Raw genomic sequence first — 26,127 nt, 5'->3', positions numbered from 1 at the left:
GCACACACCTTTTTAGTGAAGCTGCTGCGCAGTAGCCTAATAATACTGTGCAGTAATCTATTAGCAGTAATCTATTATCTGTTTCTGCTGTGATGTGCCACTGTGCAGTATTATTAGGCTACTGCACATTTAGCACCTCATCTAGACACACCCAGTTAGAGCCAAAGAGAGTGCCAAGTGCTACCAGTTTGGAGTGGGTCTTCATATGTGTGGTGGTAGGAAGTTATCCCCTGGAATTCTTTGCCTTGGAACTTAACCCGTTCATAAAGGAGCAATGATTTTCTGGATGCCAAGTTTGTTAACCTATAGGCTCCTTAGGGCTAGACTTACCAAGGGAGATCCTTAGGGATCTATGATGATCCAGAGGGAGCTATGATGATTTACATAAGTTAAAAATCTAGTTTGTCTCATTGTTTAGGCTTGCAAGTAAAAAGCAGGTTAAAGCAAAGCCCAGGGAAGGCACAATCAAAAGACAGAGCGTGCATAATCAACCTTTCTTCATGAGCAACTCCGTATTTCATGTGTGTTAGTCTGAAGTACCCAGATGTTCTGGTATTGGGTTGCACAGCAGTACTTTGCAGGAGACCAAATAGCAATCTTTCTTTATTTGTTGGTTAGCAAAAGATCTCCAGAATGGCAGATTAAATGTCTAAATGTAGAACGAAAGCAGTTTCAGTCCAACATGAAACAGTGAGAAGAAAGCATGTTTCCTTTTTAAATGGGATGCTCTTCTATGAAGTTTAGCTGTTCACTTGGATTACCTCATTATTAGCAGTGCAGCCCCTTCTATTCTCAGGCAGCTGGCTGGAGTCTCAGCTGTGTAATTTATGGCTGCTTGAACTCCAGAATCCAAGGGATTTTATAGATCTGATGATTAGTTTTTTCACCTCTGAATATTCAAGATAGCTGCATCCTTTAAGGAAGCAGGGATTATGTCTGCATTTCCCATTCAGAAGTTAGCTCAGAGCTGGGCTTGGGAAAGGATGGCATTTATTTATAAACATGTATTTGTAATTAATAAGTCCTAAGGGAATGCTCTGTTAAGTACTGACAGTGTTCCTGTCTGCAAAACACAATTTAAACAAACAAGACAGAGAAGGCATGAGAGGGAAAATTTAAAGCTTAAGTGAATTGCCAAAGGTCACCTAGTAGGTCAGTGGCAAAATGCTCTGCAGTGGACCCGGAAGCGGACCGTAAGTGCTTCTGGTCCACTTCCGGGTCTGCCACCAAGTGCGGTGGGGACCCCCTGTGCTCCCGTGGGACACTCCATCCGCCCCAGCATCTCAGCATTCACAAGCTGCGCCTGGTACCTTGACGTACATAGAAAAATACATATAAAGCTGTGTCTATGGTTGAATTGATGAAACTCTCCAAATCGAATTGCAGGCTTCCAATTTAATTCGGAGAGATTCATGGGTCTCCTGATTCAATTCAGATTCGGAGATTCAGCCGCCGAATCAGACTTAATCTCCTCTGAATTGAATCAGTGACCAAAGCTTTGCACAGCCCTAATAAACAGTAGAGTCCACTCTTCAGGAATCTGAATCTGGAAACTTTCACTAGCATGAAACTTTCATGAACACCCACAAAAAATAAAAATAAGTAAAATAACCATGACACCCAATGACCCTAAGGAAGGCAAGGTCACAAATATGCATACTTCCTACAGGAGAATTCACCCTCCTCTACAAATTAGACATCTCCATGTAGAGAACTCAGCACAAGGGTGTGCGCCATGTGAGTCCAATATAAGCTTTAATGGGAATAAAGTGGCACATAAACCTTACAAGTTGCCCTTTGCACAGGGTGAATTTCATCATGCTGTAACCAAAATCCAACATATTCCATTTAACATTGTAAGGTGTCACTCACTTTTCAAGACTGATTATGTGGGGGAGGTGGAATTTCCCACTGTGATGATATTTCTGGTATAAAGAGACTGTCAGATTTCCCTCCATGTGTATTTGTGCCTTTTGGCAAGCTATATTTAAACAAATGTTTGTGAACATCTTCAAACCAGAGAGCGTATCCTTTCTGCTAGAATCAAACTTTGGTCAGCATCCTAACTGTATAATAGGGTGGCGCTGTAGATTAAAAGCATAGCATAGTTCTGCTAGACATTTTAAATGCTGCTATGGAATCTAAGAGCTTTATGATTATGCCCTCCACCCTCAATATGAATGACTTAGTCATTTACAAATGTGCTGCACGCTTTTCTAATATTCTCTCCACCTATCTCTCTTATTTTCAAAATAGATAAAAGTTCTCCAGTGCTCATCTGTTTTGACCTCAGTTACATTTTACAAGGGAGTGGCACAATGACATTCTTTTATTCCTAGCATGGGCCCCATAGCCAAGATAGCTTTAAGCACTTGGTTATCACTACATTGTTTTTGTTATGCATGCCTGCATAAATTTATCTGAGACCTCTACCCCTTGAGCTTCTCTTATCTCACATATTTTAATTGAAACTGAATTTTAGTGCTGGTGAAAAGACTTAGATTGACAGCCCTGGAGATGGGTGTTTGCTGTTTACCCACAAGTTGGGTACAGCATGGATAATGGCACTGCTGCCCTTTTGTATGTCAGTTCACCAATGGGTCAAACTCTTGCCCTGCAATAAAGTCAGAGGATTAGCTTTCTGTCTGTGAAGCATTCCATTCTTGGCCTTTCTGGGAAATGAGTCACAAATTAGTTGTGCTTGTAGGAGATACCTTTTTGTATTTGCACACATTCTCTGGTGATTGGCTTGGCACCATCAACACACTTCATATATACTACTGAAAAATCTTTAGGATTGATTTTGCTCCTGTTGAAGTCAGTGGAATCCAGATCAGATTTTTAATCTCTGCTGGGTCTGAAGGAGTTCAGAATCACTGACTTGGAAGAAAGAGGCATTGTAGGACTTTTATCAGTCCTGAACATTTTTTTTAAAACCCAGACTCTGCTACCTTCCAAAATGTCCATTGGTTGGTTCCCAGTCATGCCTACAACAGTTTTCTCTTTTCAACAGGTTTACAGGTTGTCCTCAAGTCCATCATGAAGGCTATGGTGCCCTTGCTTCAGATTGGGCTGCTTCTATTCTTTGCTATTGTGATGTTTGCCATTATCGGACTGGAGTTCTACATGGGGAAGTTTCATAAAACGTGCTTCTCCAATGAGACAGGTGAGATTAGGTTCTCTTGATCAGCGATGTTTGATCTAGTAATCTCATATGCACGTGTACATACATACGTACTGGGCACTGGATTCTCATCTTGCTTATGCCTCTACTCTAACTTTGTTGACTTGGACGGATTTGCTTCCAAGTTGCACAAGTGTGATGTAACGAGGCTCAGGTCCTCAGTTCTCGTGTACATCAGTTTTATATCATAAATGTTGACTCCACTTCTTGGCTACTAGGTGCAATAACTATTTTGTTTCAAGGTGTGATGAAATCCTGTTCTAGCCTCCTCCTCGCTCTGGGGCTAGCCTTTGTCCCCCTCCCTAAATCTCAGGTGTCTATCACTCTGGTTGCTAAGCAACCAGCTGTGCCTATGTGACTGATGGGGAGGGGAGAGCTCTCTGTTGTGCTAAGCAGTGACCTCATGGCGGAGGGGTAGTGGCTCAAGAGATGTCAATCTCCGAGTTGACCAGTGATGCTTTTTAAATTGGTTGGTTAGCCTTAAACAACACCTGCCTTGATTGGACCTGGAAGGTATGGTCAGAAAAGTTTATTTAAGAGCCCCTTCTTCCTCGAAGGAGGAGAGGCATATTGGGGAACATGTGAGTAACTGACCAGGCAGAGAGGTGGGGATTTCTCTTGAAACTCATGGACACACCATGAACTGCCAGCCTCCAGAGGAAAGCTCAATCAGCCTCTGAATGATACTTGTGAGGAACTTACCTAAAACTTATCTAGAGATACAGCTTGCTGTAAAGTAGATGTGTGTTCAAAGGCTACCTAGCCACACTGCTTGCCCTAAGGTTATTCTGCGATACATCGCTATCCTGTACCCTTCCCCAAGCCTACTCTCTGTAATCAATAAAGTTCTCCATTGTACCAAGAGTGGTGAACTGGCTGGGAGCGGGAGAGAGGCGTGCTCACATGTCCCCTGGTCCGGCTGACTAAGGGAGGTTACTTTTTGTGCTTCAGACTAAAGGAAACACTCCAAGTTTTCATAGTGGGTCAAGCACCCTCAAGGTCTACAAGGCCTGTGTACCCCAGAAAGCACAGGGCTGAAGACCGACCATACCCCTGATTGGTGGCAGCGGTGATCGCAGGCTTGTGGGTGTGCTCCAGGAAGGGGGTCAGCCAGATGTGATGCACCCCAGATGTGATGCACCCCAGGGAGGTACTTGGAGCTTGGTAGGTGGTTGGGCACAGTGAGGTTTGTGGCTCAGTGTAGGAGCGCCCCCTACTGGGCCACCACACAAGGAGGCTTGAATTTTGATGAGCAGCTGTTTCCTTGTGAAATTCCTGTAACGCTGCTGGGGCAAGCCACTGGGATAACAGAGAGGACTATACCGTATTGTAATGTGGTGCTGGTAATCACAGCACTGACTCTGGGCATCCACTCAGGGCATCTGAATGGCAGCTGTTGCTGCTGTCAACTCAGCTACTGCTACTGCCACAGCTGGCCTGGCCCCTGCCTCCACCCCTGCCACTGCTGTTGCCCAGGGCACATACCCTGGTTGTTATGTTTCTGCAAGTTTAAATATTATGGGAGGGGAAGGAGAGAACAGGAGTCAGGAGTGAAAGATCTTATAAATGGAGAGATCAGAGCAGGGATGGTGCTTCAAGAAAAGGAGGCCAAGAGGATGGCCATGGAGGTGGGTAGGAAAGACCGTCCAGAGATAGTGAAAAGGAAGAATGGGAAAGAAGCTAGGTGTGAATGATTTTGATGTGCTGATTGAAATCACCAGGAACAGGGAGAAGGACAGGGAGAAATCAAAGTCACAGAGGAAGAAGGTCCAGAGAGATGTTTTATAACAGCCACCTGTCTGAGGAAGAGTAAAGAGAGGGACTAGAGAATAAACAGTCCATAATTGAGGGGTGGGATATGGTAAGCTAGAGAAAGGAGATGCCCCATCACATCATATGTGTAAAGGGAAAGGAGAGGCCTAGCAAAAGAAAGCCAGATGGAATTGCATGCAGTTTGGGAAAAGTATAACAAAGGCTGGTGGAATATGGCAAGGATTGCCTAAGTGCAGTCTTGAACAGCATAATTTCTTCTAAAGCAACGTGACAGTGCCCGTTGGGTGCTGTATCAGCGTTTGTAGTATGTAGAACGTATGCAGTGCTGTGTGCGCCGTACTAGGAGGAATGCTCACAGCCAACACCAAGAAATATATGTGCATGCCGACCCTCCCTGCTGCTGCACTGCTTCCATAATTCCCCAGGGTAGCTCTGCTATTACATACAGTATGCTCAGCAACACAGCAGGTGTGTTTAGAGGGAGAGCTCTAGCAGTGTGTTAATAAAAGACCTGATAACAGATAAGGATAAAACCTGGCAGTTGCCACAAGAAATGTCGCAACCAGGAAATTGGAAATTGTATACTGCAGTATAACTGACATGTGTCTGCCTGCAGATGAGTTACAACCCCAGAAAATAGATATGGAGGATATCAATGCCTAAAGATTCTTAACTAAAGACAAGATGTGATTTCAAAACAGCTGCTTTTTCTCTATCGTTTTCATTAAAAAGAGTAGGCAGTTCTTTCCACTTGATTCTTGTTTGTAATATTTCTATTTAAAGTAGAAGCATGCTGTAGTGGGTGCTGTAGAAACACAGAGTTAGGAATAGTGCTTCTCATGGCAGAGTTTGAAATCTGACACAGAACACAGTCTATTGCAACTGTTGTGTTTTCAGGGATTATTATTAACAGTCACTTATGCAAATAGTATTAAAAGTCCAACCACATCAATTCTCTGGGGTATCCTTTGTACTGTCTTCTAAAAAACACACTACAATAATATAACACATTAAGTTTATACAGGGCTTTGCAAACGTGGTGTGAGAGAGTTTTCTTATCTCAGGGATTAGTGTGTATGATAAATAAGAAATGGCACAATGGTTGAGCTAAGACAGTGTGTGGAGATATGAGGAGAGCAAAAGGATTCCTGGAAGAAATGGATTTCAACAGGGGATTTGTAGGAAGGGAGAGGGCTGTTTGAACTCTGTGAAACTCTGTTCTGTGTTTCTAGCATGATGGGGTCATGGGCCATGACTGAGGCTCTTTGGAGCCCTCCTGGGGTGTTTGGTGGAATCTTAATATATGCCAAGTTGATGGTGATATGACTGACTGATCTGTAGGGTAAGCAGCACAGTTTTTTCATATATTTTGCTGGAGGGAAGCAAGGACAGCACCAGGGTGTTGCTCATAATCTCTGTAAAGCTTCATACTTACTGGCATAGGAAGATGTCTCTGTTAAAGGGAGCCACCCAGCTTTCTGCTCAGCAGTTAATGCATTCATTTTCTGATAAATTATAGAAATTGCTTCCACCCAGTTTCCTCTCCTCCCTCCTCCACTCTCTCCCTCCACTAAGAAACAGAGTCATGGTATTTCTGAAAAGGCAGTGGGCGAGGTTTCCTGGATCTGGAATCCCTTGTGTGAGGGAAAGCAATGCATCCTGCTAATCTAATCAACCTAGCCTTTTAAACCTAAGTACCCATAATCTCAAAAGAGGTGCATTAACAAGTCCAAGTCCATTTGTTCAATGCATTGACTTCACTGTAGAAATATGAACCCCTTCAAGGAGATAGATACTTCCCTGCAAACAACAGCAGGGTTGTGGTTCCTGAGCAAGGAAGGAGATACAGGATTGGCTTTGTTTTGAATCTCCAAAATGCTGCTATGTTTTGGGATTCTTATAGAAGCCAAGAGTTGAATAGCAGTGATTCAGAAGGTGTTCCAGGTGAGGCTGGTGGGATCTGAATGGAAGTGTCCTGGCTAAAGTTGCCACAGTATTAATAATCTGGCTGTAGAGAGGAGAGCAATCATTAAAAGCAATAACGAGGATGCAGGGGTTTGTTTTTTCTCTTCTCCTTCACCTTCCCAAATATATGGTGGAAGTTTGCGAAGGGACTTCTAAATTTGGCACTGTAGGCTCTTCTGCACTTGCAGAAGCTGCTTTTTGTTTTGATGGAAAAAGAAGGCAAAAATATGAGACAAATCTATGCCTTGGTGTGCACTTTTCAGTGAATATAAGATTTACTTTCCCCTCCTCCTGTCCTCAGTGCTTTTATGTTTTGCTGACACTGAAAATTATTTTTATGCACAGCCATTTGCACACATCTCATCCTCCCTTCCCCACTTACTAAGCACAGGTGCAATGAAACCATCTTGAGAAAGGAAGTCACTGCAGCCATTTCTTTATTTTTCTTGCAGCAACATCTCTCCTTTAAAAATATGCACTGGAGATTTTGAGCCAGTTTTTCTCTCTATTCCACCAGAATAAAAAAATCCAGGATAACACCAGTGAGTTATTCTGTATTGGGATTTGCATCACTGAAGGTGGAAGCAGACATTGCCTGATGTCTCATTTGTGTCTCCATAAACCATTTATGGTGGCACAAATGGTGAGCAAATAGACATAGCTACCCTTTGTCATACCACATCAAAGGAAAGTCAGCGGCACAACAAAAGATGGTAATAGATTCTGCTGCTTTGTTGTGGCCATTGTCTGTTATAATTGTGGCCAAACAGTACAAGTAGCTTGAGTTACTTGCACTCTCCCTCCATCCTGAGCACGTACTCTGGGGCCACTCAAGACCCCAGAACCTGCCCTCTTTCCCTGCTTATAGAAAGGCACCCTTGGGAATTGTGGGATGCCTTTCCTCCATAAGTGGGGAAGTCGGGGTTCCCCATTCACGCAGACCCATCTTCTGCAATTGCAGGGAGTGGGTCTGACTGGGCAGGGAAAAGCTCAGTCAGAACTGAGTCCCTCAAACTCCCACATCGGTTCCACCCCCCTGCTTGCAGGGCCAAACAGGGAAATCCCCTGCAGAAGGATTTCCCAGGCTCACCTGCAAATGCAGAGGGGGTGCAGCAACTGGGGGCATCTGTTCCCAGCCTGAGGGGTCTCGCTTCGGATTTGTGTAGACTGATTGCCTGTCAGTTCAAGTTACCAGGAAGTTTGTGAACAAGTAGTCTGCATGTGCCACAAACCTTTTTTTGGTTTACCTGCATCTTGAAAGAAGCATTTGTGGTATGGCCAGACTAACATTAACAGAAATAGTACCTAGCTTGAGTCACGTAGCAGCTCCCATTATGCTTGTAAAGCACCTAGCACAGAGAGCCATGCAGAGAGCCCCTGATCTGCAATGGGACTTCTATGTACTACTCAAATACAAGTAATAATCATGATTTTATCACCTCAGTTTGCATCATTAAACAAACAGCAAGTGGAGTAGCTAATATCAGTTCCTTCACCTGACCTTATTTTTCTGCAGGCACTTAAAGACACTATTTGTTTCTCATGTTTCCTGGTTACATGCTAATAAATACATTTAGTAATAGATATGTATTGCATTTGGAATGGATTATCTGGTAACAAATGGCCAGACCTCAGAAAGCACACTCTTTGAAAGTACCCCTGGAGTATAGACCTCAGGGACTTTTTTGTGTTATTTTTGTGGGCTTGACTCACTGAGTCACGGAAGCCATAGCAACCTATACAGGAACCTAAGAAATATGGTGTATGCTAAGGGGTTGGGAAACGACTGGCTACACAGACATTATTGCACAGTATCACAGAGCCAGGCTGACAGTCTTGTTTTTCCCTGCATGATTCTTTCTAGGCATTATTATTACTAGGCCTGTGCGAAGTGTCTAGTATTTGCTTTGGATTCGGCTGACTCGGGGGACAGCGATTCGATTCGATGATTCAAATCACTGTCCCGAATTGATTTGGCTGAATCTGATTTAGAGATTTGGCTGCTGCCGAATCTGAATCTCTGAATCGGCCAGGCCCATCCCCCCCAGCCCGACAATGGCTGCCCTGCCCTCCCCAGCTCCTGGCTCTTTGGGGAAAAAAAGCCCTGACTCACTGGGTGCTGCTGGGCAGGGGGATCCCCGCTGCCCCATGCTGCATTGGGGGATCTGCATGAGCCCCCCAGCATCCCCCCTTGCTCCCCCAGCCCCCACACGGGTGCCCTGCCGGGGCCAGCTCCAGCCCTTTAAGACCCCTCCACCAAGAAAACCCCGCACTCACTGTTCCTGCCAGTGGGAAGTGATCCCCGCTACCCCCCACTGCCCCGCACCATCTCGGGGGCTCTACGTGAGCCCCCCAAAGTCCCGAGGCCGCTGCAGGAGTGGTCAATCCCGGGGCTTTTCTCCATTTTTTTGTTTTGTTTCTTAAAGGGCTGCACTCCACGCCCAGCTCCTCTCCGGACGGGTGCGCGGCATTAAAAAGTTAGTGCACGGCAAGATTTTAAATCGTGCGCAGCTGTGCACACCTTGGAGGGCATGGGTCGCCCCATGGTCCCCTCCCCCAGCCTCCCCTCCCCCGCCCCTAGTACTTACCAGCTCTGAGTCCAGCTGCAGCTCCTTGCTGCAGCCACTGGGGACTGCCCGAATCATCAAAGCTCTCTGAATCTTTTCTGAAGATTCGGAGAGCTTTGAATCTATTTGGACCTTTTAATTGGTCCCCTGATTTGATTCGGATTCGGAGATTCAGCCACTGTATTGGGCTAAATCTCCTCTGAATTGAATCACCACTTGAAGCTTCACACAGCCGTAATTATTACCCATTATTATTAGCACTGATTTTTTTTCGCCTTGGCAAATTTGGAAGGCTTGTCTCATTTACACGAAAGCCTCATTACAGTGTATCACTGTAAGATCCCTTTGCACTGGCACAGTGGTGTAAAGGGATCTTAGGGTATGAACAGACATTTGTCCCTTCACCAGTTGGGCCTGTGTTTGTCCTGGAACAGAAAAGTCACAGGATTGGCATGTACATACATCACCTTCCAGTCAGGGTTTAGTGAGTGGCTGAATAAACTGCTGCTTTTCTGCCATTGATCCAGTGATGTAATCCTGGGACATCTGTTCAGATACTTTTTGTTTTGTCACATTAGTGAATTTTATCCTGCAACCCTTTTTGGGGTCTGTACAGGGACAATGGAAATACATGTATGAAACATCAGTTTGTCCTAGGAGAAGATGAATCCTCTTGAGACACATATAATGTCTCTTCATAGCCTTAGTATAAATGAGAATGTAGCCCAATGCACTTAATGCACCTGTACACGAGCTGGAATTCCAGCGAATTGGAGAAGACTTAATTAATCAAGTCTGCTGGAGCGTGGCAATTGCTGTGCTCCAGCAGCCTCCTGTGTCTTGTGTATCAGTGTCCCCATCCTTAAAAATGGCAGTGGGGACTCTAGAACTCAAGCTCATTCAATGAGCAGGGATGCTGATACAGGAGACGTGGCAGTGCCTTAATTAGAGCAGCTCTCAGAGCCACTCTAATTAAAGCATGGCCCACTCCACCCCTGGAGCACATGTAAAATGCCTTTATTTACTTGGATTTCCAAAACATCTCTGCTGATTGCAGTACAAACCACCAATGTAGTAACAGGATATCTGCAGTGAGTGTGAAAATGAAGAGGAATATGGACCTAAAGAGACTTTAGTTGTTGGTTGGAGTGGAGGAGGTTTGAATATCCATCTGGCAAATGCTTAGTTGCTCTTTGCTCAGTCAGGAGAACAAATGGCTATTTCTGATCTTGTTGAGATGCAGCTTAATGAGACTTCACTCACCCTGAGTTTTGATACATCCACTGAGGTTTTCACCAGTGGTAAAAGCCTTTAGTTTTGCCTTCAGTGGGACTGGAGGTCACTGACCATAGGATGCAAGCTAGTGTGTTTCTTATCAAGATAGTTTTACAAGTGAATTAAGTGTTGGTCAGTACTGTAGTCATAATTGAGGACATTGTTAATGTCAGCTGTTGTTAATTATTTGTTGCATGTGTGTGGTGGCACCAAGGGGTTGGGGCCATATTGAGCCTGGCAGTATACAAAGATGTATCAGAGACTTTAATTACCCCAAAACATATAGTCCATTATGGGAATGTCTACCTTGCAGAAAAAATGTGTTCCAGCTAGGGTGGCCATCAGAGAGGGCAATCAGGTTGTCCTCTGTCCTCTATTGATATGAAACCAGACACGTTTATGTCTTCTATTTTTTTCTTAAAGAGAAAAATAGAGGACATAAAGGCGTTGGGTTTCGTATCAATAGAGGACAGAGTAGCAGAAAACCAGAATGTCCTTTATGATGGCCACTCTAGTTCCAGCCCAGATGTCCCTCTAACACGGCCCGCCCACTCTTTTCCTCTTGCATGCTCTAAACCCAGAAATTCACTGCTGGGGATGTTCTGGGATTGTTCCCAGTGGCTGTTCTTGGGCACTCTGGAGACTTGGGGCATGAGAGTGGCTGCAGAGGGAAGTCCTGGAGAGGACTGATTAGTGCATTTCTGAGTTTGGTGCATGTGAATGGGTGTGGGTGAACAGGGTGTGCTCAGGGGTGTCTCAGCCAAAGCATGCTGCTGCCATGGTGTCGACTTGTGCTGTGCAGTCAGAGGCTGCCAGCTGTGGACACAAAACCCTGTTTTGATGAGAGAAGTAACATTGATCAAGGTGTGCCGGTATACTCTTCTCTCTCCGAAATGTCCCTTGGGGGCAGCTGTTAAATCCCTTTCCTCAAGGGCTCAGTTTAATATATCCCCAGCAGATGCCATATGCAGCAGTTCAATATTGCCCTTTTGCTGCAGTGAGCTCTCTAAACTGGGGACCAGTGCAAGGCTTGCTGAGGGCCCTGAGCACCACTGCCTTTTAACCCACAGGTGAGCATGCTCTTAAATGAGCCGTGCACACTGTGGTGTCAGGAGGCTCTGGTTTGTAATCTGAAGTCACAGGCTTCAATTATACACTCTATTCAAACAGGGGTATAATGCCTGGCCACAGCAGAAATTAAAGCTGTCCAAGAACAGTTCTATCATAAGCCATTGGCAAAGAACCAGTCCTATAGCTGTGATACAATAGGCCTACTATGGTAGTATTAATATAAATATTTAACACTTATTCCTATTATGACATGTCTGTGACTCAGATCCAATGGGTTTTGATTCCATGGCCTTTCCATTTTATGCCACTCATTGCCCTGCAGGCTGTGGCATTAGGGCACAGCGTGGGCTCTGCAGTATTCTGAATGAAACGCTGGCTATTAATACCGCAGAATGGATTGATCAGTTGTGGCCTCAGATGCTGCACTAAAACTGTTGTAAGCTCTGCAGCTTGGTTGCTAAGGACCTGATTATTATTTACGGCTGACTACAACCCTCTTCATGCCATCAGGGCAGTGTGAAGGGGGCTCAGGTGGATATAATCTGAAGTTAAATGTGGAGCGACATAAAAGCTTTATACATGTAAGTCAAAATGAGGCACTCGGTTCCCTTGGGCCAGCACAGGAACAACTCAGCGACACCCACCTGCTTGGAAGTCTTTGGTTGATAACTGTTTCTCCCCACCCTCTTTTTGCATAGGTGAGGAGGTGGGAGATTTTCCCTGTGGAGAGGAGCTTCCGGCCAGGCAATGTGAGAGTGGAAGCACATGCAGGAAGTACTGGCAAGGCCCCAACTATGGAATCACCAACTTTGACAATATCCTGTTTTCCGTGTTAACTGTCTTCCAGTGTATCACTATGGAAGGCTGGACCGACATCCTCTACAACGTGAGTGAAACAGTCCTATCTGTCAAGAGTTCTTTGCATGATGGGTGACTTGTATTCTTTTATGTCACTGCAGGGGGGAGGGAGGGAAGCAGGGGTGCTGTAGAAAACTAGAGACAATGAGAAATTTGTTAGTAGTTCATTCTTCCTAAGAGAGGATTGAATTCTGGCCTGCGCTGAGAAGAAAAAAAAAAGCTGATTGATGTTTTTTTCTGTTGATCTTCATCCACCCAAGTTTCAAGATTGTTGTCACCTTCTTCTGGGTGGCCCTGTGAGGATTGTATCTGTAGAACATTTTTTGAATGCTAGTAATCTTCTTTAGGACTTGAAAATAATCCTGGTCCGAAGGTCTTTGGACTTTTGAGGCAATAACCTCACATTACTAACATGTGCATCAGTGACTTAATACGACATGATGATGCTGGATCAAAATGCTGTCAACTTATGTTGCAGCGTGCTGATATGCTTTTGTGCAGGGTAGTTACAAACTCTGTTTGAACCCATTGTTGGGCCTGCATGGCAAATTTATGCTCAGGAACATAATCTTCAAGCCATCCTCCTGTTGTAAGTGGATGCCTAAACTGGAATTTGTGCAGCCACATCTAGATTAACTAGAACTACTTAGCACTACTGAGTGACCATGCCAATTAGTCTGCCCTGGCACCACACCGACACGGCTATATTGCTTCTGGTCTAGGAGTTAGCCTATTGGAGCAGTGCAGCATGCTTGAGGGCACTGCTCTGGATCATTATACATTTATCTTATACAGGACCCATTTTATCAAAGGTCTGAAGAAGAGCGGCTTCAGCAGGAAAGAGCTCATATTGGTCTGCAAACCCAGACCAGAAAGTGGGGTAAATATTTGGACAGCTTTTGCAGCCCCCACAGAACTCAGTGCTGCTATAGCAACTTTTCCATGCAGGACCTGAGCCACTTGTTGAAGGGTAACTCAGCTATACAGTTTGAAGTCCTATCTGTAGCTGCTGCATGAACACACCAAACGGTGTTTTATATTCAAATAAGAGTAGCCATGACAAGGAGCATACCAGTGAGAAGTTTCTTGCATGCTGTGAGTAGCATTATACAGGACAAAGATGAAATCTTGGGACTTAAAGCTACTCAAGCTTTGTGACAACAACTGTCATGAGTTATAGGATCTGGAATGTTTCGTTGCCTATTATAGAGTGGAACTTATACATAAAGGAAAGAGTCGGACACTTACGTTTGCTAGGCATTATTGACATGAGCTTGCTGCTGCCAGTAGCCAGTAAGACTTCTGTTGTGTTCAGGTCTAGGCCATTTCATTATTAGCTGTATATCCCCACCCCCTTTACAGCCCAGGAAGCATGTTTATATGGCAGCAGAGCAACGTGATCAAGCACAATAAAATCTAAGGTATAATTCTACTGTATTTAAAATCATCACATCTGGTTTATTCTGTTCGTTCTTCGTCGTGTAAATCCTCTAATAATTACATGTCTATTTAGAGAGGTGGTTGACCATGTTAGTCTGAAGTCATACAGAAGGTAGGACAGGGTGGCACCTTAGAGTGCAGACAGAAGTGACAACTTTCACCGGATCTGGCCACAGAAAGCAGCTTATAGCTGTGACCAAACACAAGTGCACGTCTGCAAACAGCTTAAAAAATGTCTGATTGGGTGAAAACTAGACCCTGCATTGTATGAGGTATCAGATAAAGATTTTACAATATGTAGTGTCTTTTGTAACTTGTGTCTGTGGAGCTCCCAGCATGTTGCTCCTTTTAGAATGGGGGAGGGGGGGAAGGGAGCAGAGGGAGTGCAGTCTGGGAGTTTTTCAGCACTCCCCGGAGGGTGGGGTGAGTGTATTAGAGATTCCCCTCAAGGTAGGGGGGCTCTAATTCACCCACCCTACCCTTCAGTACCAGCTGGGGAGCCCCAAGAACAAGCTCCCTCCATTGCCTTTCCCTCCTCCCATTCTGAAAACAACCAGCACTGACAGAGAGCCGTGGCTGTTGCTCTGGGAACCTGGTTGCAGGCTCCCAGCCCACAGCTAGATTCCCGTCTTCCCCTGGAACCAACAGTGAACTTCTGTTTGGTCTGGGGCAATGGTGTAACTCAGAACGCTTTGCAAAAATCATTCCGAGTTACAGCTGGGAGCTGCACTTCTGTCTGCACCCTGGGGCCGTGCGTAGACAAAACGAGAGGGGTGTTTGCACGGCACTTTAAAGCGGGCTAAATGTTTTTGCGCTGCTTTAATGGTGTTGGTGTTTGTACGCCTCGGCGGTGCATTGCGCATTCCAGCCGCTGTAGGAAATTCGGCAGCATAGTGCGCCTTAAATGACTTGGGGGCAGCAAACTAAAACTCCTTCCAGAAGTTTTAGTTTCCTGCCCCTACAGCTGCAGAGTGAAGCACCAGGCTCTGTGTAGCTCCACGACTCTGCAGGAAGCCCTGCAGACAGCCTGACAGCAGTCCAGGAAAGCAGCTCCACCCAAGAAAAGCGGTGAGCCTGATCTTTTTTTGTTTCCCTGCCCTGGAGCCTTCCTGCCTGCCTGAGCTGCATGGGGACCGGTGCTTCCCTCCGCAGCTGCGGTGCCCCCCTGGGACCGCCCGAGACAGGTGCCTGCGGGTGGGTGCCACCTGGGGGTGCTGCAGCTGCTGTGGAGGGAAGTACCAGCCCCTCCCCCTCCCTCTGCAGCCCAGGGACCGCTCTGCCGGCTGGCAGCTCGCCCTCCCCTCCCCACTGGAGAGACAGGTAAGTCAGCAGGGTGTGTGTATGACACGGGCGTTTAATCATCCCTAAATTGAAGCGGTGTTTTTTAAAATCCACTGCTTTAACTTAGTGCCCCTGTTTTGTCTATACATGCTCTTAGAGATGAATTAGTTCTGAGAGTCATGAGCTTGCATAGGCAACAACCTACATCTTCAGATGCTATGATTGGACTAGCCATTTCCACCTGTCCATTCATAGCATCTGATATAGGTTGCTACCTATGAAAGCTCCTGCCTCTCTGAATTAGTCTGTAAAGTGCCACCCTGCCTTTTTTTCTGCGTAAGCATTTTGAGTGATAGCAAGAAGTTGCAGCTTAGTTGTGAAGGTAAGGCCCCACTTAGTTGTTACGTTCCCCAGCTACTCCCTCTTCGTTCCAGCACATTACCATTCCCCTCAGACTCACTGAATGCTTCTGAACCTTCTTCCCACAACCAGCAATCATAAGGAAAGCCCATTAGGCTCCTGGTTATGATTGATTAATCAATAAATAGCATATTAGATCATCTTCTCCCTGCCTGCCTTTAGTCTCGTGTGCAGAGAGCAGAGCTGGCTATTGGGGGAATTGATTCAGGATTACTTTGAAAGTTATTAGGATACCATTTTTAAAATGTCCATTGCCCTAATTGGACACAGATACATCAATTGGCTGCACTGAAGATTGAATGTACTAATACTAAGCCTCAGTTGAAGGCATAGATGGAGGTGAATCTCACCAGCAACTATGCAATTCTAGGCATGACCTCAAATCTAGCATGTTGTTTCTCCAGCTGTTAGGGTGCCATCCCTGAAGGCCCCTCCCATATAGACATTTTAAAACTACAGGTCTGTTTCTTCCCCCCTCTGCCCCCTGTGTAATTGTTCTTATTAAGACTAGGTAGGAGAGTAAGCCTGCCATCCTGTCCTATTTCCAATCTGTTTCTTAGCATTATCTGAGGTCTGTTTGCCTAAAACAGGACTGCTGATGCCTAAAGTTAGATCACAACAGTCACCTAGCTATCTAGAGTCAAGCAGAATGAGGTTTCCCACTCCTGTCTTTGGTTCATCACCCGTTTCCTTCAGACATTCCACGTACTCACCAGGAAGATGTGTTCTTCACAGGGTAACAGCCAACACAGGGAATGAATGGGAGGGAGAGGAGAAGGGAAGATCTATTCCATGCACCTCCTTGACCTTTGACAACTGCAATTATTTATTATTTCACAGTTTCTTCTTCTTCATCTTGGTTTTTCCAATAGCCAGGGTGTGTTTGTATTATTAAAAACACACGAGTGACTTTACGCACATCAGAGCAAATGCTTAGTGATGCATTTGTTAGTTCTTATCATTAAAGTAGCAAAAGCATGACTAGTTTCCAACTTACCCAACTAATCTTAGATTTTGCTGCCTGCACTGGCTGGTTGCAAATGCAGAGATGAAGCAGAAAGATATTGTAAATTGTATTTGCAGGTATCAGGGCACTGTACTCAAAGCGGTTAAAGGTTGGGAACAGACAGTGCCATAGCAGTGAAGTTTGGAGCCTGCAGCAGCAGCCTGCTCCTGCCCCAGGCACAAATCTGGGGGGCACATGCCTCCCCATGCTTGCCCAGGAGCGCATGCAGCAGCAGGAGCTGCCCTTCCCTTGTCCCTATGGCCCTCCCCCAAATGAGCTGCCTGGGGCAGTCGCCCCACTTGCCTCCCCTTGCTACAGCACTGGGAACAGAGCTGGGAATAGAACCAGTATAGTTCTGTGCTCAGCCCAGTAGACCCAACTACCTCTGTGGCAGAGCCCAGAGTCAGAATTAAACCTATGTTTCCCGTGTGCCAGTCTCCTACAAAATACTGAATTGGGCTAACTGTTTTCCTCTAATTTCTCAATGACTGATAAGCATTTAAAACATGTACTACTACTGGCAACCCACACTTAGCGCTCTTAATTGGTTCCAGAAAAACTGAGCGCTAAGCAAAAGCACGCTAAGTGAAACCCATTTCCCCATAGAAATGAATGTAAATATAGGTAACTGGTTACCGCCGCTTCTTCCCACTGCTTCTCGCTGCTGCTGCCTTTCCCCATTAGCCTGCTGGCTGCTACAGTCCCACATGCCACCCCAGGCCTGCATCCCTGTTGCCTCACCCTGGGCCTCCGCCGGCCTTGGCCCTGGGCACCAACGCAGGCCCTGTGCTAATGCCTGTCCCCCCACTCGCTGCTTCTTACCGCCACTGCCTCTCCCCATCCGCCTGCTGGTCCCACATGCCAGTGTGGGCACCAGCACTCCTGCTGCCCTGCTCTGGGCATGGGCCCCTGCCGGCCCTGGCCCCAGGCCCTGCACTTCTGCTGCCCCACCATTGCCACTACTTGCTGTTAAAATGGTCAGTCCTAGAGTGGGAGTTGTTGGTGGAACAGAACCAGTATTGTAGTGTCAGGCAATCTTGGACTCGAAGAAAATAAGGGAAAGGTTGAGGTTGCAAAGCTCTTGGAGAGCTGTTAGCGTCCTCCTGGGAAATGAAGCAGTTGGTTGCTTCATTGGCTTGGATCAACAGTGCTTTGTTACTGTTCATATTTTTCTGGTATGGCTATTGCTATTGGGCTTTGCTGGGGCTGGGGGGTCACCAGGAAGAATTAGTGTTTTTTCTCAGCGTAGATCATTGTCTCATAAATCCAGGAGAGCAAGAGCTCCCAACCTGGCTGTTTAGCCAGTTCATGGCTATCAAATGCAACTTTGGGGCTGCCAATATTGACTGTTTCAGTTGTCAGGGCCTAGGCTTTGGTGTTGAGATTTTGATGTGTACCTTAACCCTGAGGCTTTTGGCTGTGTGTTATTGGTGTTTCACAGAGGTGCTGAGTATGTGGGGCCTGAGGGCCCTGGCCCCTCCTTGGGAAGAGGGCTATCACCTGACATGCGTAAAACTTTCCACATGTCCATCATCTTAGGGCCCCTATGGCAAAAATTAAAAGTTGGCACCTATGGTTCATCTGAGCTAGTTGGACAGATGAGCTTGAGGTGCAGCACTGGGATTTGAAGTTGAAGTTTACCAAACTTGTTTCATGTTCGACTCATTGCAGACCTCCCCAGCGTTCAGGAAAGGGCGAGCTTGTGATTTGTTGTATAGGTTGGGCTTGGCTCTTTAACAAGGAGCTGTTTAGTAGTAGCAGCCTTTTCCTATAGATTATTTAATCGATTCTAGAGCTGCCTTTAGATGTGACACGTATGTGACCTTCCCATTGGTTATTAGAATAATGCAGCAGGCAGCAGAAAGGGCTTTGCGATAGATAAGACGGATTTGGAAACCATTATACCCCTTGGCATCTCCCTCTCTGTGATAATAAATTAAGGAGTTATAAAGGCAAGGAAATCTTATGTTTTCACAGAGTTCACAAACCTCCCTCCCATTTGGCTTTGCTCATCTGCTGTTTATGCTTTTGCGGGAGTTTCCCTTTAATTGGAACCTATGAAAGCTTTCTAGCAAGACTTTATCTGAAAAGTGATTTATGCTTGAGGCAAAGAGATTAAAGCATCAATCAGGTAAAACGCTTCAAGAATAAGTTAGGGGAAGCTCATTCCTGAAACAGTAGCACAATAACATCAGGGTAATTGCTCCAAACAAGCAGTCCTGCATGTGGCAAACTCATCAGTTGCAGCTTGGATCCAGCCAGAAAGGTGATGTAGATATGAAGAGTAACAGGTGATTTAAACAGTGTCCCCATCTCTTGTATACAGTGCAAGGGGAAGCATCCTTTTTCTTTTAGATGGAGTGCAGTTTGCTCTCAAAAAAGACCAAGGCTACAGCACAATTTGAAAATCTGATTAAAACATAGTTTGATCCCATCTTCAGTATCACGTTTGAAACATGTCAGCAAATTGATGTGTTGTAAATGCTTTCCCGGCATGATAGGGCAAGTTTTCATGTGCAATAGCCACCCTTTTTTTTTCTTTTATGGCCAGTTGAACAAAAGGTTCTGAAATGTTTTGCTATTGTGATGTGGGGAGGTCACATAATGGAAAAGGTTAAGAACAACTGTGAAGAGCATTGCAGTGTTGAGGACCCTACAGAGATTTCCAGCTCACCTGCTAGGGGCTCTAGCTACCCACTCAGCCAGGTAGCTTGTGTTGAAGCATATGTTACATTGTGCTAGATAAATTTGAAGCTAGTGTGGATATACCTCTTCTCTGATCGCAGTGCAGGCATTGGGTTTGTACACAGTAGTAACTTTATTCAGTGAGTTGCCCACTGCAGGGGGAAAGGAAGGCATTGTGCCCTGAACTAGGGAAGTTATAAGCCCTTTCTGTACATCAGAGATGTCTCCAAGTAATATACTGTGCATTGGATCTAGCACCTCAACACTCAACATGTGCCATAGAATTGGAGTGAACTTGGGAAACAACAGCAGTGATTAAGCAGCTGGAGGGACTGACTGAAGAAGGATTAAAAGAACTTTACTGCATATAGCTTGACTAAATGATTGCTATGGGGAATTGGGAAAACCACCAAGAAGTGTTTATAATAATTTACATAGCTCTTTTCATCCTGAAGTGCATTGCAAATTATATATAGGACACAGCGTACAGCAGCTCTGAAGTGTACCTCCTGTGGGGTAGAACTTGATAATCACCTAGTAAACAATTAGGGAAGGGGAGTTTTGGACAAGGACATTTGGAGAAAATACGTACTTTTTCTAACTGTTCTTTAGGATGTTTAGAATGGATTATTACAATTATTCATTAAAAATGGGTGGGGTTGTATTGAAAGAGTGGCTATTAGATCTAGTCAGACATCAGAACACAATAGTGCCAGGTGCAGTATTAAAAAAAAAAAAAGGCAGACCCTGTCCCAAAGAATGTACAATATGAGCATATGGCAAGAGACATGCTCATATACAGGCTGGTGGATGGGGGAGCACAAGGTAACAATGGGGTAGTGTTCATTAGGATTGGCAGTGGTCTCTGCACACTAACAGCCTAGCTGATGTCAAGTTTTTTATAGTTATAATGGCAAAGGACAATTTTAAGGAGGGTTTAGAGGGAAGATAGCAAGGATGTTTTTGGAGAGCTGCTCCCAGGAGTAAGGGGTAGAAAGAGCTGATGCGCCGTGGACTGGTCTGTGAATCTCATGCACAGTGAGCTCCCTGGGACTAACATGAGATCCCGAGGATCCAGGCTTTGAGCACAAATGTCTCCATTGAGAGTTAGGAATCAGCAGGACCTGGGCCTGCTTGTGTGTTCTTAGGCAACTCTCTTCACTTCTCTGTCTCTGTTTCCTCATCTGTAAAGTAGAGATAACAACAGCACTGCCTCTCAAGAGTGTTGTGTGGCCTAATTAGTGAATGCCTAGTGCTTTGAATAGGCTAAGTATTATTATACTGTGCCTGTCACCATGACATGTAAGTATGTGCTATTTGACATCAATCCCTTTTCTCTAGTGTTGGAAAAATGAAAATAGTGAGAGGAAAGAACTGTTTCAGGGAGGTCCAAGGGACTGTAAATAAGGGAAAGGGGATAAGTGTGGGTAAAAGAAAAACAGTTTGAATATCAGAAAAACGCCTTAGCAGGGAAGGCAATAGACTAGAAGTCTCCTAGGATGAGGAGTAGCATGTTTGCACTGCAGCTTACATGGATAAACCTATAAAAGCTATCGCTAGCTTGGGTTTTGCCAGCATTAGCATGGCACTAACTGTACTAACATGTGCTCAGCTTCTCAGGCCAGTTTTGCAACTCCTGCTGGGTTCTGTACTGCCAGGGTTATGCTGCTAGCAGTACTGGGGGGTGGCTAGTTGAAAGTTAACTTGAGAGCATTTACATGTAGACCAGGCACATCAAATGGAGCCAGACCTGGCCAAAGCAATAAATGCCAAACCTGCTAACTCATCTCCATACCCCCATGATGAATACCTTCACAACAAAATCATCAAAACCCAGGGTGCCTGTCACAACATGTAACAAACTTGTCCAAAACACCGATTACCCTTGCAGAAAGTATGTGAGAGAAATGAAATGACCACTGCTTCAAAATGAAGTCCCATGGAAAACTGATAAAAAGACAGATGCATCCTGTCACCAGAAGGAGAGCACTTCTCACAGAGCGATCAATTTATCTCTAAACTCAGCCATTGTCCGTAAAAGAAATCTTCAGAAGGTGGGCCTGGGGACAGAAATCCATTACTTTATTGGACTCCAAAACCCATGGATTTAGGACAGCCTTTGGCTTTATGGCTCATTATTATTTACCCATCACCTCTCCCTCTTCTAATTTCTCTTTGCTCTACAGGTGATAGCCACCCACTTTTCTTTCAAGTGATCAAATCATTAACATAATAGGTTAAATTAAAGTAAATTCTCGTGCTTGTACTTAACTTGGACTATGACCACTTCTTTCCTAGACTGGATGAAGGACACTTGAAGCTTGAAAGCTTCTTGTCTCCTACCCCTCTTGATTATACAAGTTGGTTTGATATAAGATATTGCCATATTCACAGATCTGCTTCTCTCATATTCCATGATCATGATGGCCCCTTGAATAATATTAATACAATCACACATTTGTCTGCAGGGTAAGCAGACCCTGAATTGCTGGGGCCTTGGCAGTGCAGTCACCCATCCTGTAGGAGGAAAGCAAGTGGGCTCATAGCCCCACCGAAGCCAGTGGGAGTTTTACCACAGTCTTCAAAAAAAAATGTTAGGTTTTTACTGTGTACCTTTATTTTAAAGGAGCTGAAAGCTGGTCACTGGAATTTGCCTTGCAAAATAGGCTATCTTTGCAGGAAAGGAGACACTTTGATACACACACTCTATCTCTTCTCTAATGATGAGAGATTTTAATGTTTCTTTTGAATACATCTGAGAAAATGTGTTTTTCTCTAATACTAGTGTCCAATGGGTATTCCATTGCTCTGAACTAAGGCTAACCTAGTAGGCTAATAGATATGTTTCTGTGATTGAAAAAAAAGTAAAAATTGACCCAGAACTTGATCCAAACCTGAAAGTAACTTTTCCTGAGGTTTAGGACAGCTTTTGATTAACTTGGCATTTTTCTTGCCTCCCATATCTTTGAATTTTTTGATTGTGGATAGAAATGGAAATGGGAGAGCAAAAATATGATGGAAAAAAATGTTTTTCTGTTTTAACCCTAACCAGAAGGTCTTCAGGGAGAGATGCTGTTCTTGTGAGATGTTAGATGCAGTTATATCGGAGACTTGCCTTCCACTCTTTAGAATCATGAGCCCTAGAGTCTGGGGGTGTTGCTGGGATATTTGTCAGGAAGGATTTGAGCATGACTGACACAGGCTGGATGACCCAGGAGATTTTTATCTGAGAGAAGAAAAACTGCCCTCAAAGGAAAGTGTAGGCGGAATGCAGCTTAACATGGAGCAGACAGGAGAAGGGAAATAAATTATGTATGTAATACAAAGCTATACATCCCTCAGGCTCAGAGATTCAGAATAAGGGTTTCATCATTGCTTAATGGCTGTTGGTGAGACTCAGTCTTGCATGGACCACTGTTACACACTTATTTAGGCATCACTTAAGTCCTCCATTTGGAGCTTAAAGGTGATGTGTCTTTTTTGCTGATTCTTTATACAGGGATGTATTTCATCCTGAAGTTCTCTCTTTGGCCCTGCTTCTGTCTTGGGTCCTACTTTTCTTTAGCTACAGAAGGAGCCAGCAAACCCCCTGGGATTCTGAGAAAGTGGCTTTGACATCACAGTTCTCCTGTAACACACCTATAATACCACCATCTGTTGTCCATTAGAAGCAATTGTAACCTCCAGAGTGCATGAAAGCACAAATCCATAATTGTTAGATGCTGACCTGGGCATTGACTACATGAGGCTTCATTTACACTGATATTTATGTCTGCCTGAAGCTGGCTGACTGCAGTGACTGGCTGAAAGGATTTATGATGGGTTCAATATCTTGCACGTGTGTGTGTGTGTGTATCAGCTCTGCTTGTTCTACATTAACATATTGAGAAATAAAACTGTTTAGCCAGCAAAAGTATAGACAGTCAAAGAAGGAAAAAATATCACTTGGCAAAAGGGCTGCTTTGTATAAAGTCAGCAAGAAGAAGTAGGAAAGGTTTATTTACCCTGAGTCCCCAGTACATTTTGAAGGGTTTTTAAATTTGTTTTTAAAGCTACATTCTTTGTTCTGTCCCATAGGCAGAGTTTGCTCCATTTGAAAGCAGGGTACTATGAGTCAGGATTGAAGAGGACAGTAGAACTCACACAATGAGCCAGGGAACCAACGTTTTGGAAGTACTATCTTTGGGACACTGCTGGCCCTGAGTGTTTGGTGGTTGCTCCACCATAGCACCTACGGCCACTCAAGTGTAACACAAGCATTGTGCAGGGTAAAAATATAGATGCCTTGCCCATCTGAAGGTATGCTGATGATGTGCTGGGTAATCTGAAGCTTCACTGCTTCCTTGGGAGTTTGAGACATAGCACAATTCATGCTGCCAGGACCTAGGGAATGGGCTGAGGCTTTGGATATTTAGGCATATCCTGTTGGAGACGTAATGGTGCAGTATGTCCTAGGAATTAAGTGGAGAGGACAAAGTGTCAGAATAGTAGAGGAGCTAAAAAGTGTGTCCTCAGGTTATGTAAAGGATCCTTAACCTCATGGCAGGGTACAGTTGCAAAGGCAAGCAGAGTGAGCAAGAGTAATCATGTGTTTTCATGAACTCCCCTCTCTTCCATTATCTGAGGGGAAGATTTCCTAGGGCCTCCTGAGTTCACCCAGGTCTAACTTATTGTGACTGTGAGGTTGGATTTATTATGTTAAATTACTGAATGCCAAGAGACATGGAAGAGAAGAGAATGGCAGAAAACACAGCAGTTGCATTAACGACCATTGTAATGAACCCTGGAGGTCATGAATGTATTGCATATGCTAAAGGCTGATGACTGAATACCAGTGTGTGCCTCCATAACCTATGTTGGAGAGAGATGGCCTGTGCTGATAATACCCTTCTCTTTTTCTCTAGTTTATAGCCATGACAAGTCAGCTGAATGCCTGGGGCAGCTGAGATACATGGAGGCAGCAGTGACTTCCAGCTGCTGCTGGTGTGATTGTGTGGTTGTAATGACAGCTGCTATTTTTTCATGACCCCCTCCTCAAGTCAGCACCTGAGGCTGCTGCCCAAGTCACCCTGCTGCCATTACACTGTTCTAATGCAGCCAAAAATGTAACAGCCTTCTCAGCCCTTAAAATTATTAATATCAAATATCATCCTCTATTTGATTAGGGAGACTTTCATTTGTTAAAGAGAAGCAGCCATCACACACACAGGCACACAAAGGCAATGGCTCCCAGCCATTGCCACCTATGGTGGAAAGCTTTTGGATTCCGAAACCTTAGACAACAGCGTGTTCAAATCACACAGCAAAAGGAGTCACTGCTGCCAAAAACATAGCTGGATTGTTAATGAGCAGTGGATGGTGACTGCAGTGGTACATAGTGACTGCATGTTTCGCTCGTGGCGCACGTTTGCACATGGCACTTGTTAACCCTTTCCTGCTTTGCTTATGCTTCCAAATGAACAACCACTTATAGTAAAATGGGGTGGTAGAGGAAGGATTAAGAGAGAAGATGCAAAAACCTAGCACTGCTTTGAGTGTGACGTTAGCAAGGTGGTGAAAAGTTGTAGAAGGAGAGAGCCTTTTTTTCTGTTACCATGAGTGGTTGTACTTGTGTGTCAGTGCTCACGCAGAGTTGCCACTGTGGGATCTTCAGGAGGTTTGACTGGGGAATCACACAGGGGTGAGCAAGGCAGTTGAGCAGAAAGATAAGTGACCCAAACTTTTGCCTAACATACAAGACGGATCCTTCTGCCTGTAGCACTGAAAGGTGTGAAATTTGTCCCAATGAAAGGAATGGCGTGTACATCACTTATGTCTCATATGAACCATCTTTCAACCATCATATGAACCATCTCATATGAACCATAAGTGCTTTTGAGGTTTTGTGCTGCCCTCAGGTATGACTTTCACTCAAACCTTCTCTCCCTTGTCCTTGACTTCTCCCATGATATCACAATAAACATTTTGCTTCTGAGTGGCAGCTCAGACTGTCATTGTATAGACAGCTAAACCTCTTGAATCAAGAGGTATTTAGATATTTCCTAGTATTTATCAAAGATGGTCCATTTGATGCTCTGGGCACCTTTTACAGTCTTTTGAAAATACATTTATGAAGAAATGGACCTGCCAGTTTCCTCAAAATCAAATCAAATAACTCAGTGACAATATAAATAGATCAAAATTAACTAACTGCCTCACAAAATCCCCACTAAATTTCATACCCTTATTACTCTGCTCTCCCCCTCTATGGGGAAAAAGGAGAAAACAGTGCATCTTCCAGGATGCACTGAATTCCAACAACTTTGAGTTGTTACAGCCTTAAATAGAGGAAGGCTATAATAGCAAAAGAACAAAATCCTTTCGTCTTTTAGTGCACATTGTCCCACTTTTTTTAATTTTTAGCCAAAAGAAATCATTAATCATGTCATAAAAGGAAGAAGCGCACTTTTTTTTTCTTCTCCAGGACTTTAATTGCCAGAACATCTTTATAGAAAGTGGGAATAACAACCTTGTTAATTATGGTCAGTGGTTTGGTATAGAAATTGTTGTGCATCTGCTTATTCCACAGCAGAATTTCTGCATGCAGTGGGTTTGATTTTCCG

At 44.6% G+C, this 26,127-nt stretch overlaps 1 protein-coding gene across 1 annotated transcript in view; it reads left to right on the top strand.

The window, feature by feature from the left end:
• The window catches only part of CACNA1B (calcium voltage-gated channel subunit alpha1 B), a gene marked incomplete at its 5' end in the record, with an annotated part of 468,581 nt that overhangs the window by 179,105 nt on the left and 263,349 nt on the right, over positions 1–26,127 (top strand). The window contains 2 exons of the mRNA XM_025211184.1: positions 3,014–3,166; positions 12,534–12,721. Coding sequence (XP_025066969.1) covers positions 3,014–3,166; positions 12,534–12,721 — 341 coding nt within the window. The remainder of the gene's footprint in view (positions 1–3,013; positions 3,167–12,533; positions 12,722–26,127) is intronic.

The sequence above is a fragment of the Alligator sinensis genome, unplaced genomic scaffold (genome assembly GCF_000455745.1).
Source record: "Alligator sinensis unplaced genomic scaffold, ASM45574v1 scaffold323_2, whole genome shotgun sequence".
NCBI classification, from domain to species: Eukaryota; Metazoa; Chordata; order Crocodylia; family Alligatoridae; genus Alligator; species Alligator sinensis.
The sequence above is the reverse complement of the archived record's forward strand: the minus strand, read 5'-3'. Positions and strand labels throughout refer to the sequence as shown.